General features: G+C 38.6%; 1 protein-coding gene across 1 annotated transcript in view; it reads left to right on the forward strand.

The window, feature by feature from the left end:
* The first annotated feature begins 478 nt into the window (after positions 1-478).
* si:ch211-80h18.1 (uncharacterized protein LOC555593 homolog) overlaps positions 479-13,423 on the forward strand; it is a 31,330-nt gene continuing 18,385 nt past the window's right edge. Inside the window, exons 1-15 of the mRNA XM_046360829.1 lie at positions 479-564; positions 1,265-1,329; positions 1,412-1,474; positions 2,188-2,223; positions 2,694-2,735; positions 3,145-3,192; positions 3,472-3,516; positions 4,735-4,830; positions 4,957-5,007; positions 5,150-5,176; positions 5,309-5,353; positions 5,493-5,521; positions 5,606-5,633; positions 6,310-6,378; positions 8,350-8,400. Of these exons, the coding sequence (XP_046216785.1) occupies positions 554-564; positions 1,265-1,329; positions 1,412-1,474; positions 2,188-2,223; positions 2,694-2,735; positions 3,145-3,192; positions 3,472-3,516; positions 4,735-4,830; positions 4,957-5,007; positions 5,150-5,176; positions 5,309-5,353; positions 5,493-5,521; positions 5,606-5,633; positions 6,310-6,378; positions 8,350-8,400 (706 nt within the window). The 5' untranslated portion in view covers positions 479-553. The remainder of the gene's footprint in view (positions 565-1,264; positions 1,330-1,411; positions 1,475-2,187; positions 2,224-2,693; positions 2,736-3,144; positions 3,193-3,471; positions 3,517-4,734; positions 4,831-4,956; positions 5,008-5,149; positions 5,177-5,308; positions 5,354-5,492; positions 5,522-5,605; positions 5,634-6,309; positions 6,379-8,349; positions 8,401-13,423) is intronic.

Genomic DNA, 13,423 nt, shown 5'->3' on the forward strand with positions numbered 1-13,423 from the left:
CTCTGTTTCATTTCATAAGAAGGGTGGCTGTGCCCTCCACTGGCAGAGCAGCTCAACTGTTGATCTCAGAGCTGAGAGGTTAGACTAGAGGTGACAGCTCATGTCAGGGGGATTCAGGGTAGGCAAGGAGGTAGAGCAATCCGACCTGTTTTCTCTCCCCAGTAGGCTTACTCTTCACCACTGTCCACATCTATATATTTGTCTCACTCTCAGCAAGATCCACCAGTAAGAGACTGCCTGACTCAGGACTTGTTTGAAATGTTTGAATATTCATATTGGAATTCCTTTTTTGTTGTTGTTGTATCTTTATAATGTTAATGTGTTTTGAAGTATTTTGACCTGTAGAGAAATGAACCTTGCTAGGGAGTAGCTGAGCTCAACTGGTAGGGGCTGGGGTTATAACATAAGTCCTGCCCCTTCCTAAGATGGGGGGATGAGAGGGTATAAAACATATAGCGGTGCCCAGTCATGCAGAAGGAAGACTAAAGCCCTGGGTGCTACATGCTGTATATGTCTACTCCTGAGTTCCCCACATAGATCTTTAGAAAAAAACATGTGGTCACGGTGAGTAAACAATGAAGCGCTGCAAATGTTGTGTGTCGTGAATGCCGAAGCAGGGCATTTTAGTCATGAAATGTTGCATCTTGGTCCAGGCGTATTGTTTTGATCAAAGCGAGAGATGTTCGTTAGGCCTTGATTATGATTATTGTTATGTAATTGGTGATGTAATTGATCAATGTATGATGATTCTCAGGGTTAGTATTCACACAATGAAAAAATGTGCTAGTAATGCACTGACATTTTATATGACTAAGATAATTGTTTTTCAAGAGCTTGAGAATGATTTTTTGTCACCTAAAGAAATGTTTGCTGTTGATACTGATGTTGAAGAATACATACCATCTGATAAAATAGCTGACAGTTCTAGTCTTAGCATTATGTTGAATGCTTCCTATTGGGTTTATTTGGCACTCTTTCTTGATTCTTCCTCTTGATGTAACACAATTGATATGATGGGGACATCTTCGATTTATGCACTGAGGACATCAAATATGATATGGATGAGAAGAATATGGACTTAACGTATGTTTATGACAGACTTATCAATCCACAATGACATTTCACTTCCATCTGCAAAACGGTATCTCAACTTGAATCATACACTTGAGATTGGACTAGGGATATAATTGAACCTTGTTATAAAACATTTGATATTAACCTATGTTTCCGTCCATCTTTTGATATACATCTTCTTTATCTGCAGAAATCTTTTAATTGCTTCTGTAATTGTCTTTTTGGCAACAACAATTTCAACTGCTCCTGTGGAAGGTATGGAAGTAGCTCATTGAATCAAAGTTGTATTCATTGGGATATTTGAACAGGTAAACAACTCAATGCCTTCTTCCTTCAGAGAAAGAGCCGGAGGAGATAGAGGTAGAGGACGGTGAAGAGGAACTCTCAGAAGAGGAGGAGGGTATGAGATGGGAGGGGGGGAGGTTTGGGGAAGGATGAGGGAGTGGGGATGGGGGGGTTAGAGTCATGTGTCAGGATACCATAGGACTAGCTAGTGCTGGTACGACGAAGAGAATGGGCCTAGCCTAAATGTGACAAAGTAAGCTATTAACAAACAAAAAATAATGCCTCCCCCCAGGTTAACAGATTTCAAAACAAAGATCAATGCAGTCTTTTCTGATTATAAAATTAGGTAAAGAATACATAGAGTGAGAGTGTAGAAATGTCTAATATAACAAAATAAATTATATGGAACTAATAAAAAAGGACTAACACTCTTTAAAGAAATTATAAAGTAATTTTTGAAGTGCACTCAGACCTTTAAAGCTAATACCAATTTCCTCCACTCAAGCAGAAGGATATACACTCTTGGAAAAAAGCTGCTATCTAGAACCTAAAAGGGTTCTTCGGCTGTCCCCATAAAATAACCCTTTGAATAACCCTTTTTGGTTCCAGGTAGAACCCTTTTTGGTTCCAGGTAGAACCCTTTTGGAACCCCTTTTTTCTATAAGTGTAACCTTTCAGGACCAATTTTTGTATAATTTTTCGGGCACCTTTCCATTTGTTTCAATAGAGGGAACGACGTCGTCTAAATATGTGTGGAGCACAGACTTCTGGGAAGTATAGAATATGAGCATATATTTATGAAATGTCTCAACTTACTTTTCTTTTCAGATGATGATGACTCCAAGAGTCAGGAAAAGAATATGGGTGAGAAGTTAACAACTTGCCACCAATGAATAGAACATCTCTAACCTTTGTGCATAAACCAACGCCTACTTGTGTGACTAAAGTCCCATTTTGAGAGTAAACTTATGTAAATGGTTCAACTAAGAGCATAAATTTGTTTTTCCTGTTTGAATGTTTTGCATAATATTACCTTAACACGTTTCAAAGACAAATGGGCCTCATTAGTTCTAAATACAAACAAAATATAAAATAGTGGAAATGTGAATATGATAAAGCTACAAAACAGGACATAAGAGTACATTTAAAGTAAAATCTCACATATTGTTGGTATAAAACTATCATTAATCATAAGTATGTGCATGTGCGCATGCATGTAAACCTAAAATCCTCTCTAATAGGGTATAATACCATATTAAAGGTTTTTATTGATAAAGACAATCATACAGAATCTCAAATAGAAGTATGTTCCTCTTCCCTTCTCTTCCCTCAAGGAATTGGAGCACAGCAAGCTACCACAGTATCTAAAGGCCTGGGTAAGACACATCTAATTCTCTCTTAGCTCAGGGGTTAGGGCTTATGTTAACAACAGAATAGCTCTTAATTCAGTGAGTTCAACTCTGAGAAGTTCTTAGTGCAAAGTGGGGAAGTTGTCTTGAGTATAGACTTTAATCTGGTAAATGCTGCAGATATTTGGCTGATTTTTCTATTAGATAGCCTATCAGGAAAGTGAATTATATGATATTCATCATTCTTGAAATCAAACCATTTGAGACATTTCTGTTGAAGCTTTCTTCCATAAAAGTGAGTTAAACTCACTGCAGAAGTCTGCAATATGTTTGATTCTTACAATACAGGATACATATTTGTAAAGGACTGTATTGAACGATTTTCAATGGACTGTTAAATAAGCTTGTCTAGACTTAAAGGCTGGTTTCCTTCTAGGTTTAAGCGCTCAGCCTGGCACCTCATTCCAGGGCGAAGCCCCGAATGGTAAGGGAGGACTTCCTTCATAACAGTCAATCCAAATACAATTTGTACATTTGAAAAATATTTGATAGGAACCCATTCATTTCCTTTACTGGTTTGGTAAGCGTACAGGCTGTAAGTTGGTTGTGTAATTGGTTATAACTGGGTATTGTGTGTAGGCTGATCTTGTAAATGTATTAAGGGCATTTCACATCAGAATTAAGACAAATCAGAAAAGAAAAGTCTTACGATGACTCTCAACATAAAATCCCTCACGAATTTGTGCACCCCTTCTTCCTGCAGGACATAAAGTCAATGGGGATAGTGCCATGCAAGCTGGGCCTGACCGTGAGTCAGGCTCCATAATAATATTTACATTTACATTTTTATTTCAACAAAAACTGTCTTACAATTTTACATATATATTTTCCTATGTGATTTTGAGAAAATGTTGTTTGCTTTGTTACAGCATCAAGCAGTACCTCAATATCAGAGGGAAGCAATGGTTCAACATGAATTATAAATCGGATTTGTGTTAGAAGAATTAGGCCATAACATTGCATTTCCATATTAATTATGCGTAATATAGATCTGGCACATGGACTGAGTTAAAGGGAAATTCTGCCACTTTTCAATTTGCATTATCTCCACCACCAAACTAGTGTCTACCTAAGTGAAAACAATGCGTTTCTATGATCTGTGGTTAAAAAGATAAGAAGATTCTAAAGAATGCTTCTCTGTGACATCACAGGGTAGGATTAAAAGTCTTTTTTAAACTGCAATGAGTTTCTAGCCAGAGGGAGGGCATATTCTTGCTCCCCATGTCACCGTGAATCTCATAGTGTTTGAAAATCATTGATTTTGATGATGTCAAGGGGTAGAACTTTTTAATTATATATTTTTTTACAAAGCGCAGAAATGCACCGTTTTCACATATGTAGACACTGGTATTGTGCTGGAGAAAATGAAATGAGGTTGAAAAGTGGGGGAATTGCCTTTTAACACAGGAAGCCCAATTCTGATACTTGTGCAACTTATGAATTGAATTGGATTTATTTGGGTAAAGACATCTGTACAATGTGGACCTAAAAGATATAGCACTTAAAAGGGGTGGCAGGTGGCCTAGTGGTTAGAGTGTTTGGCCAGTAACCAAAAGGTTGCTGGATCGAATACCCGAGCTGACGAGGTAAAAATCTATTGTTCTGCCCCTAAACAAGAAACTTATTAACCCACTGTTCCCTGGTAGGCTGTCATTGTAAATAAGAATTTGTTATTAACTGACTTGCCTAGTTAAATGAAGGTTAAATATATATATATATTTGAATTAAAACACTTGTTTCCAAAGTGTTCCTTGATGGTGATAACACATATAATGAAGACAAAACAATCATATAACATTCATTTATATTGACATCCTAAAAAGTGGCACTATACATTTTGACCAATCACATCAACTATTTTGACCATATTTGGGCAAAATATTAGAATTGGGGTGCCTGTGTAAACGCAGCCATGGTGGAATACATTTGTGGAATGAATGGCCTGATGAGTTGCTATCTGTTTCAGGTAATGGTGGTGGTGGAGGAGGAGGAGGGGGAGGTGGTGGTGGAGGAGGAGGTGGAGGAGATTCACATACTTCACCATCTGACCCCAGCTCCCATGGTAAAGCCTTGTTCTGTCATCTTCTCCATGTTATTACCACTTTATTCTGAACTGTCATGTTAAGTGATACAAGTTTTGTTTAAACAATCAGTTTTTACTTATTTCTTAACATCCCCTGTCTTTCAGATGCTTCTTTGCCAGGACATGCAGGCTCCTCTTTAGATACCAGTATTGCAGGTCAAATGACTTATTATGAATGTTTAATTATTAATCAAGTCATATAATATTTGAAGTGATATCTCCATTGAATCTATCTAATAAACAGTGGTAAGTCTTTATCTTCTGTAATTTGATGAAAAGTGTTTTGCCTTCAATGCAGGTCCCAGTTTGGATCCGAGTCAAACAGGTAACGTTACACCCGCTCTCTCCACAAGCATTAAAGTAGACCAAACAAAAACACCTGGATGTTATACAAGCTCTGTCTGGATGGCGCTGGTTTGTCTCTATTAGGGAGGTTGAACTATTGATCTCTTGGCAGGTGCAGGGGCTCATGGCAGTTCAGTGTCACACGTGCAAGCCCCAGGTAATCTCTCGGCCTTGCCTTGGTTCTATTCTATAACAATAGTCCAATAATGCATGACATAAAACCTGGATGAATCGTATTAACAGTAAATCAACATGAATCTCTTTGCTGAAGCTGAATTTCAACATAATTATTTTAGGAAAAGTGGTTGTCCACCCAGGAACAGGGGTTGTCCACCCAGGATCAGGGGTTGTCCACCCAGGAACAGGGGTTGTCCACCCAGGAACAGGGGTTGTCCACCCAGGAACAGAGGTTGTCCACTCAGATACAATCTCTCACGGTAAGTCATCTTGTTCTACATTTGAAGAGTTTATTTCCAAAATGCATTTGTGTTTTTCATCAGACATTATTGCTTATGGGTACATACATACAAGTTTGTGTAAAATATGTCTGTTCTCATATTTTACATTTATACATTTTAGATGTGTATCAAAATGTGTTTTTTTTTGCTAAATGATTATATCCATTGTTTAGCTGGAATGGAATGTTTGTATGCTGTTTACTGTGGTTGTCTCACCTAGCTATCTTTAGATCAATGCACTAACTGTAAGTCGCTCTGGATAAGACCATCTGCTATATGACTCAAATGTCAAATGCTAATGTTTTACCTACATATCTCATATTACTGTACATTTATTTATAAAACATTTAGTTATTTCTTACATTTGACTGTGCAAAACCTAGCAGTACTACTTCTTTCTCTGAGAGAATTTTGAATAAAAACACAATTTGTTGTTGATGTCATTGAACAACCCCACGCCCTGATTAGACAAAAAACACACCCATCTCTTCCAGAATTTCTTTAAACAATAAAAGCTAATTTCCCAACATTTTTAAAAATGAAAATGGATAAATAGCATTTTGGAATGAAACTCTTCATTTGTTTGTATAAACATATCTCAATGGTCCCTTGCAGTGATTAACTTAGTCTTATGTTCAATGTGTTTACCTTATAGGCTCAATGGGACAAGCAGGAGGGAGCTCCACTCTCATCATTATCCATGAGGCTCATCCACAGCCTGCAGGTATCATTCACTACATAAAGCCACAGAACGTTCTGGAAACAGACCTGTGACAAACAAACATATGCAGTTATGAGTTATAACGACCAATAATAATATCACTCAGTCATGTGTAGCAAACCGGTAACTAACAATCAAGTGAATGTGTGGGTTTGGATAAGGACCATTGATAACACATAGTCAGGAACACTTTGTCGTTAATATTTAATTTTAGTGTCAGCCCATCAACAAATGGGCTGACACTAAACATTATTATGGTAAACATTATTATTAGGCTGCAGTCAAATGGCCAAATCGCCCTCTAGTGGTCTCATGGGTGTGTCATTAATATTTTTCATAATTTCATAAATAATTAACATCATTTTTGAAAACAAGCCTTAAAATCCAGTGTTTCTATGTCAAACAGTTTTGTTATATTTCAGTCTTCTGTGATGTGTATATAAAGTCTAATATTGGGATGCAAACTGAAAATGTAATACATTTCAACTCTATATCTGACATGGTACAGGTGTCAAAATGTTTTAAGCCCATAGCCATGTGTGTGAGGTGTATACTTCTTAGGAGGCTGCTGAGGGGAGGACGGCTCATAATAATGTCTGGGATGGAGTGAATGGAATGGTATGAAACACATAGAAACCATGTGTTTGATGTGTTCAATATAATTCCATTGATTCCATCCCAGCCATTACTAATAGCCCATCCACCACAATGAAGTTGCCACTGGCCGCCTGTGGTATACCTTGTTTCAAGGTATAGATTTACCCCACTGCAGTAAAAGGTTATTCATAATTTACATTTCCAAGACACTCTGTATGTTATGTACAGTATGTAAAGTACATCACAAATATGATCCACAACTAGCATGCTTACAATGTTTAAATCAAGGCAGCATTGTATTGTTATTACAGGTGGCATCATTGTATTGTTATTACAGGTGGCAGCATTGTATTGTTATTACAGGTGGCAGCATTGTATTGTTATTACAGGTGGCAACATTGTATTGTTATTACAGGTGGCAACATTGTATTGTTATTACAGGTGGCATCATTGTATTGTTATTACAGGTGGCATCATTGTATTGTTATTACAGGTGGCATCATTGTATTGTTATTACAGGTGGCATCATTGTATTGTTATTACAGGTGGCAGCATTGTATTGTTATTACAGGTGGCAGCATTGTATTGTTATTACAGGTGGCATCATTGTATTGTTATTACAGGTGGCAGCATTGTATTGTTATTACAGGTGGCAGCATTGTATTGTTATTACAGGTGGCAGCATTGTATTGTTATTACAGGTGGCATCATTGTATTGTTATTACAGGTGGCATCATTGTATTGTTATTACAGGTGGCATCATTGTATTGTTATTACAGGTGGCAGCATTGTATTGTTATTACAGGTGGCATCATTGTATTGTTATTACAGGTGGCATCATTGTATTGTTATTACAGGTGGCATCATTGTATTGTTATTACAGGTGGCAGCATTGTATTGTTATTACAGGTGGCATCATTGTATTGTTATTACAGGTGGCAGCATTGTATTGTTATTACAGGTGGCAGCATTGTATTGTTATTACAGGTGGCATCATTGTATTGTTATTACAGGTGGCATCATTGTATTGTTATTACAGGTGGCATAATTGTATTGTTATTACAGGTGGCAGCATTGTATTGTTATTACAGGTGGCAGCATTGTATTGTTATTACAGGTGGCAGCATTGTATTGTTATTACAGGTGGCAGCATTGTATTGTTATTACAGGTGGCAGCATTGTATTGTTATTACAGGTGGCATCATTGTATTGTTATTACAGGTGGCAGCATTGTATTGTTATTACAGGTGGCATCATTGTATTGTTATTACAGGTGGCATCATTGTATTGTTCTTGCAGGTGGCATCATGGTATTGTTATTACAGGTGGCATCATTGTATTGTTATTACAGGTGGCATCATTGTATTGTTCTTGCAGGTGGCAGCATTCATACATTTGATGCTGCTGGCTATCAGACTGAGGCTCCAAGTAAGTGCATCCTGACACTAAAGAAGCAGACAGACACTATCACCATGAATGGAAAAACATTCGTTTACAATAAATGACATAAATGAAGAATGAACAACACAGGCACACAACTGTACAGATGTAAGATCTTAATTTGATCAATCTCTGGTTGCTGAACATTTTCCTGCATCACAGGAAATGCCAATGAGCTTTGTGATAAATATAAATTCCCTAAAAACCCACACTAACACACGATTATATTAACAGTATTGCACTTTTCACGTAGCCTACTTTTGGCCAGCTAATAGCCTAACCACCGATAAAGCAACATTATGGACTAAAAGTCAAAATCGTGTTGCTGCACCGTTCAAAAGTTTGGGGTCACTTAGAAATGTCCTTGTTTTTGAAAGAAAAGCACCTTTTATGTCTATTAAAATAACATAAAATGTATCAGAAATACAATGTAGACATAGTTAATGTTGTAAATGACTATTGTAGCTGGAAATGGCTGATTTTAATGGAATATCTACATTGGCATATTTATATATCAGCAACCATCAGCAACCATCACTCCTGTGTTCCAATGGCACGTTGTGTTAGCTAATCCAAGGTTGTCATTTTAAAAGGCTAATTGATCATTAGCATTAGACAACCCTTTTGCAATTATGTTAGCACAGCTGAAAACTGTTAATCTGATTAAAGAGGCAATAAAACTGGCCTTCTTAGACTAGTTGAGTATCTGGAGCATCAATATTTGTGGGCTTGATTACAGACTCAAAATGGCCAGAAGGAAAGACCTTTCTTCTGAAACTGGTCAGTCTATTCTTGTTCTGAAAAATGAAGGCTATTCCGTGCAAGAAATTGCCAAGAAACTGCAGATCTCGTACAATACTGTGTACTAATCCCTTCACAGAATAGCGCAAACTGGCCCTAACCAGAATAGAAAGAGGAGTGGGAGGCCCCGGTGCACAACTGAGCAAGAGGACAAGTACAGTAGAGTGTGTAGTTTGAGAAACAGACACCTCAAGTCCTCAACTAGCAGCTTCATTAAATAGTACCCTCAAAACACCAATCTCAACATCAACAGTGAAGAGGCGACTCCAGGATGCTGGCCTTCTAGGCAGAGTTCCTCTGTCCAGTGTCTGTATTCTTTTGCCCATCTTAATCTTTTCTTTTCATTGGCCAGTCTGAGATATGGCTTTTCATGGCAACTCTGCCTAGAAGCTCAGCAACCCGGGGTCGCCTCTTCACTGTTGACATTGAGACTGGTGTTTTGCAGGTACTATTTAATGAAGCTGCAAGTAGTACACAGCGTTGTATGAGATTTTTCTTGGCAGTTTCTTGCATGGAATAGACTTCTACTCAGAACAAGAAGAGACTGACCAGTTTCATTTTGACATTTAGAGCCTGTAATCGAACCCACAAATGCTGATGCTCCAGATACTCAACTAGTCTAAAGAAGGCCAGTTTTATTGCCTCTTTAATCAGCACAACAGTTTACAGCTGTGCTAACATAATTGCAAAAGGGTTGTGTCATGATCAATTAGCTTTTTAAAATTATAAACTTGGATTAGCTAACACAACGTGCCCTTGGAACACAGGAGTGATGGTTGGTGATAATGGGCCTCTGTACACCTATGTAGATATTCCATTAAAAATCTGCCATTTTCAGCTAAAATAGTCATTTACAACATTAACAATGTCTGCACGATATTTCTGATACATTTTATGTTATTTTAATGGGCAACAAAAATATATTTTCTTTCAAAAACAAGGACATTTCTAAGTGACCCTACAATCTTTAAAGGTAATGTAGGTCAAATTAAGATCCTACATATGCATGTAATACTTTTACAGATACAAGTACAGTGGGGCAAAGTATTTAGTCAGCCACCAATTGTGCAAGTTCTCCCACTTAAAAAGATGAGAGAGGCCTGTAATTTTCATCATAGGTACACTTCAACTATGACAGACAAAATGAGAAAAAAAATCCAGAAAATCACATTTTTAATGAATTTATTTGCAAATTATGGTGGAAAATAAATATTTGGTCACCTACAAACAAGCAAGATTTCTGGCTCTCACAGACCTGTAAGAGGCTTCTTTAAGAGGCTCCTCTGCACTCCACTCGTTACCTTGTGTTAATGGCACCTGTTTGAACTTGTTATCAGTATAAAAGACACCTGTCCACAACCTCAAACAGTCACACTCCAAACTCCGCTATGGCCAAGACCAAAGAGCTGTCAAAGGACACCAGAAACAAAATTGTAGACCTGCAACAGGCTGGGAAGACTGAATCTGCAATAGGTAAGCAGCTTGGTTTGAAGAAATCAACTGTGGGAGCAATTATTAGGAAATTGAAGACATACAAGACCACTGATAATCTCCCTCGATCTGGGGCTCCACGCAAGATCTCACCCCGTGGGGTAAAATGATTGGGAGAATGTCATATGGTCAGATGAAACCAAAATAGAACTTTTTGGTAAAAACTCAACTCGTCTTGTTTGGAGGACAAAGAATGCTGAGTTGCATCCAAAGAACACCATACCTACTGTGAAGCTTGGGGGTGGAAACATCATGATTTGGGGCTGTTTTTCTGCAAAGGGACCAGGACGACTGATCCGTGTAAAGGAAAGAATGAATGGGGCCATGTATCGTGAGATTTTGAGTGAAAACGTCCTTCCATCAGCAAGGGCATTGAAGATTAAACGTGGCTGGGTCTTTCAGCATGACAATGATCCCAAACACACCGCCCGGACCATGAAGGAGTGGCTTCGTAATAAGCATTTCAAGGAGTGGCTTAGCCAATCTCCAGATCTCAACCCCATAGAAAATCTTTGGAGGGTGTTGAAAGTCCGTGTTGCCCAGCAACAGCCCCAAAACATCACTGCTCTAGAGGAGATCTGCATGGAGGAATGGGCCAAAATACCAGCAACAGTGTGTGAAAACCTTGTGAAGACTTACAGAAAACATTTGACCTCTGTCATTGCCAACAAAGGCTATATAACAAAGTATTGATATAAACTTTTGTTATTGACCAAATACTTATTTTCCACCACAATTTGCAAATAAATTCATTAAAAATCCTACAATGTGATTTTCTGGATGTTTTCTTCTCATTTTGTCTGTCACAGTTGAAGTGTACCTATGATGAAAATTACAGGCCTCTCTCATCTTATTAAGTGGGAGAAGTTGCACAATTGGTGGCTGACTAAATACTTTTTTTGCCCCACTGTATATTGGTAGCTTTCTTGCAATAATACTTGCACTTGTCTTTTCTTTCTAGCACTGAATTTCTAGCACTGATTTTACTAGCACTGACTTTACTAGCACTGACTCTACGAGCACTGACTCTACGAGCACTGACTTTACTAGCACTGACTTTCCTAGCACTGACTTTACTAGCACTGACTCTACGAGCACTGACTTTACTAGCACTGACTTTCCTAGCACTGACTTTACTAGCCCAGACTTTCTAGCGCTAACTTTCTAGTGCTGATTTTACTAGCACCGACTTCCTAGCACTGACTTTCTAGCACTGACTTTCTAGCACTGACTTTCCTAGCACTGACATTCCTAGCACTGACATTCTAGCACTGACTTTATAGCACTGACTTTCCTAGCACTGACTTTCTTGGCACTGACTTTACTAGCACAGACTTTCTAGCACTGACATTCCTAGCACTGACTTTCTGGTACTGACTTCCTAGCAATGACTTTCTAGCACTGACTTTCCTAGCACTGACTTTCTTGGCACTGACTTTACTAGCACAGACTTTCTAGCACTGACATTCCTAGCACTGACTTTCTAGCACTGACATTCCTAGCACTGACTTTCCAGCACTGACTTTACTAGCACTGACTTTCTAGCACTGACTTTACTAGAACTGACTTTCCTATAACATACTTTACTAGCACTGACTTTCTAGCACTGCCTTTCTAGCACTGAATTTACTAGCATTGACTTTACGAGCGCTGACTTGACTTGCACTGACTTTACGAGCACTGACTTTACAAGCACTGACTTTACTAGCACTGACTTTACTAGCACTGACTTTACTTGCACTGACTTTACTAGCACTGACTTTACTAGCACTGACTTTACGAGCACTGACTTTACTAGCACTGACTTTACTAGCACTGGCTTTACTAGAGCTGACTTTCATAGAACTGACTTTCATAGAGCTGACTTTCTAGCACTGACTTTTCTAGCACTGACATTCCTAGCACTGACTTTCTAGCACTGACTTTCAAGCACTAACTTCCTAGCACTGACTTTCTAGCACTGACTTTCTAGCACTGACTTTCCTAGCACTGATATTCTAGCACTGACTTTCTAGCACTAACTTTCTAGCACTGACTTTCTAGCACTGACATTCCTAGCACTGACTTCCTAGCACTGACTTTCTAGCACTGACTTTCTAGCACTGACTTTCCTAGCACTGATATTCTAGCACTGACCTTCTAGCACTGACTTTACTAGCACAGACTTTCTAGCACTGACATTCCTAGCACTGACTTCCTAGCACTGACTTTCTAGCACTGACTTTCCTAGCACTGACTTTCTTGGCACTGACTTTACTAGCACAGACTTTCTAGCACTGACATTCCTAGCACTGACTTTCTAGCACTGACATTCCTAGCACTGACTTCCTAGCACTGACTTTCTAGCACTGACTTTACTAGCACTGACTTTCTAGCACTGACTTTCTAGCACTGACTTTCCTAGCACTGACTTTCTTGGCACTGACTTTACTAGCACAGACTTTCTAGCACTGACATTCCTAGCACTGACTTTCTGGCACCGACATTCCTCGCACTGACTTCCTAGCACTGACTTTCTAGCACTGACTTTCTACCACTGACTTTACTAGAACTGACTTTCCTAGAACATACTTTACTAGCACTGACATTCTAGCACTGCCTTTCTAGCACTGACTTTCCTAGAACTGACTTTCCCAGAGCTGACTTTCCTAGCGCTGACTTCCTAGCACTGACTTTCTAGCACTGACTTTCTAGCACTGACTTTACTAGCATTGACTTT

The sequence above is a fragment of the Oncorhynchus gorbuscha genome, linkage group LG09, assembly GCF_021184085.1.
Source record: "Oncorhynchus gorbuscha isolate QuinsamMale2020 ecotype Even-year linkage group LG09, OgorEven_v1.0, whole genome shotgun sequence".
Classification (NCBI taxonomy): Eukaryota; Metazoa; Chordata; class Actinopteri; order Salmoniformes; family Salmonidae; genus Oncorhynchus; species Oncorhynchus gorbuscha.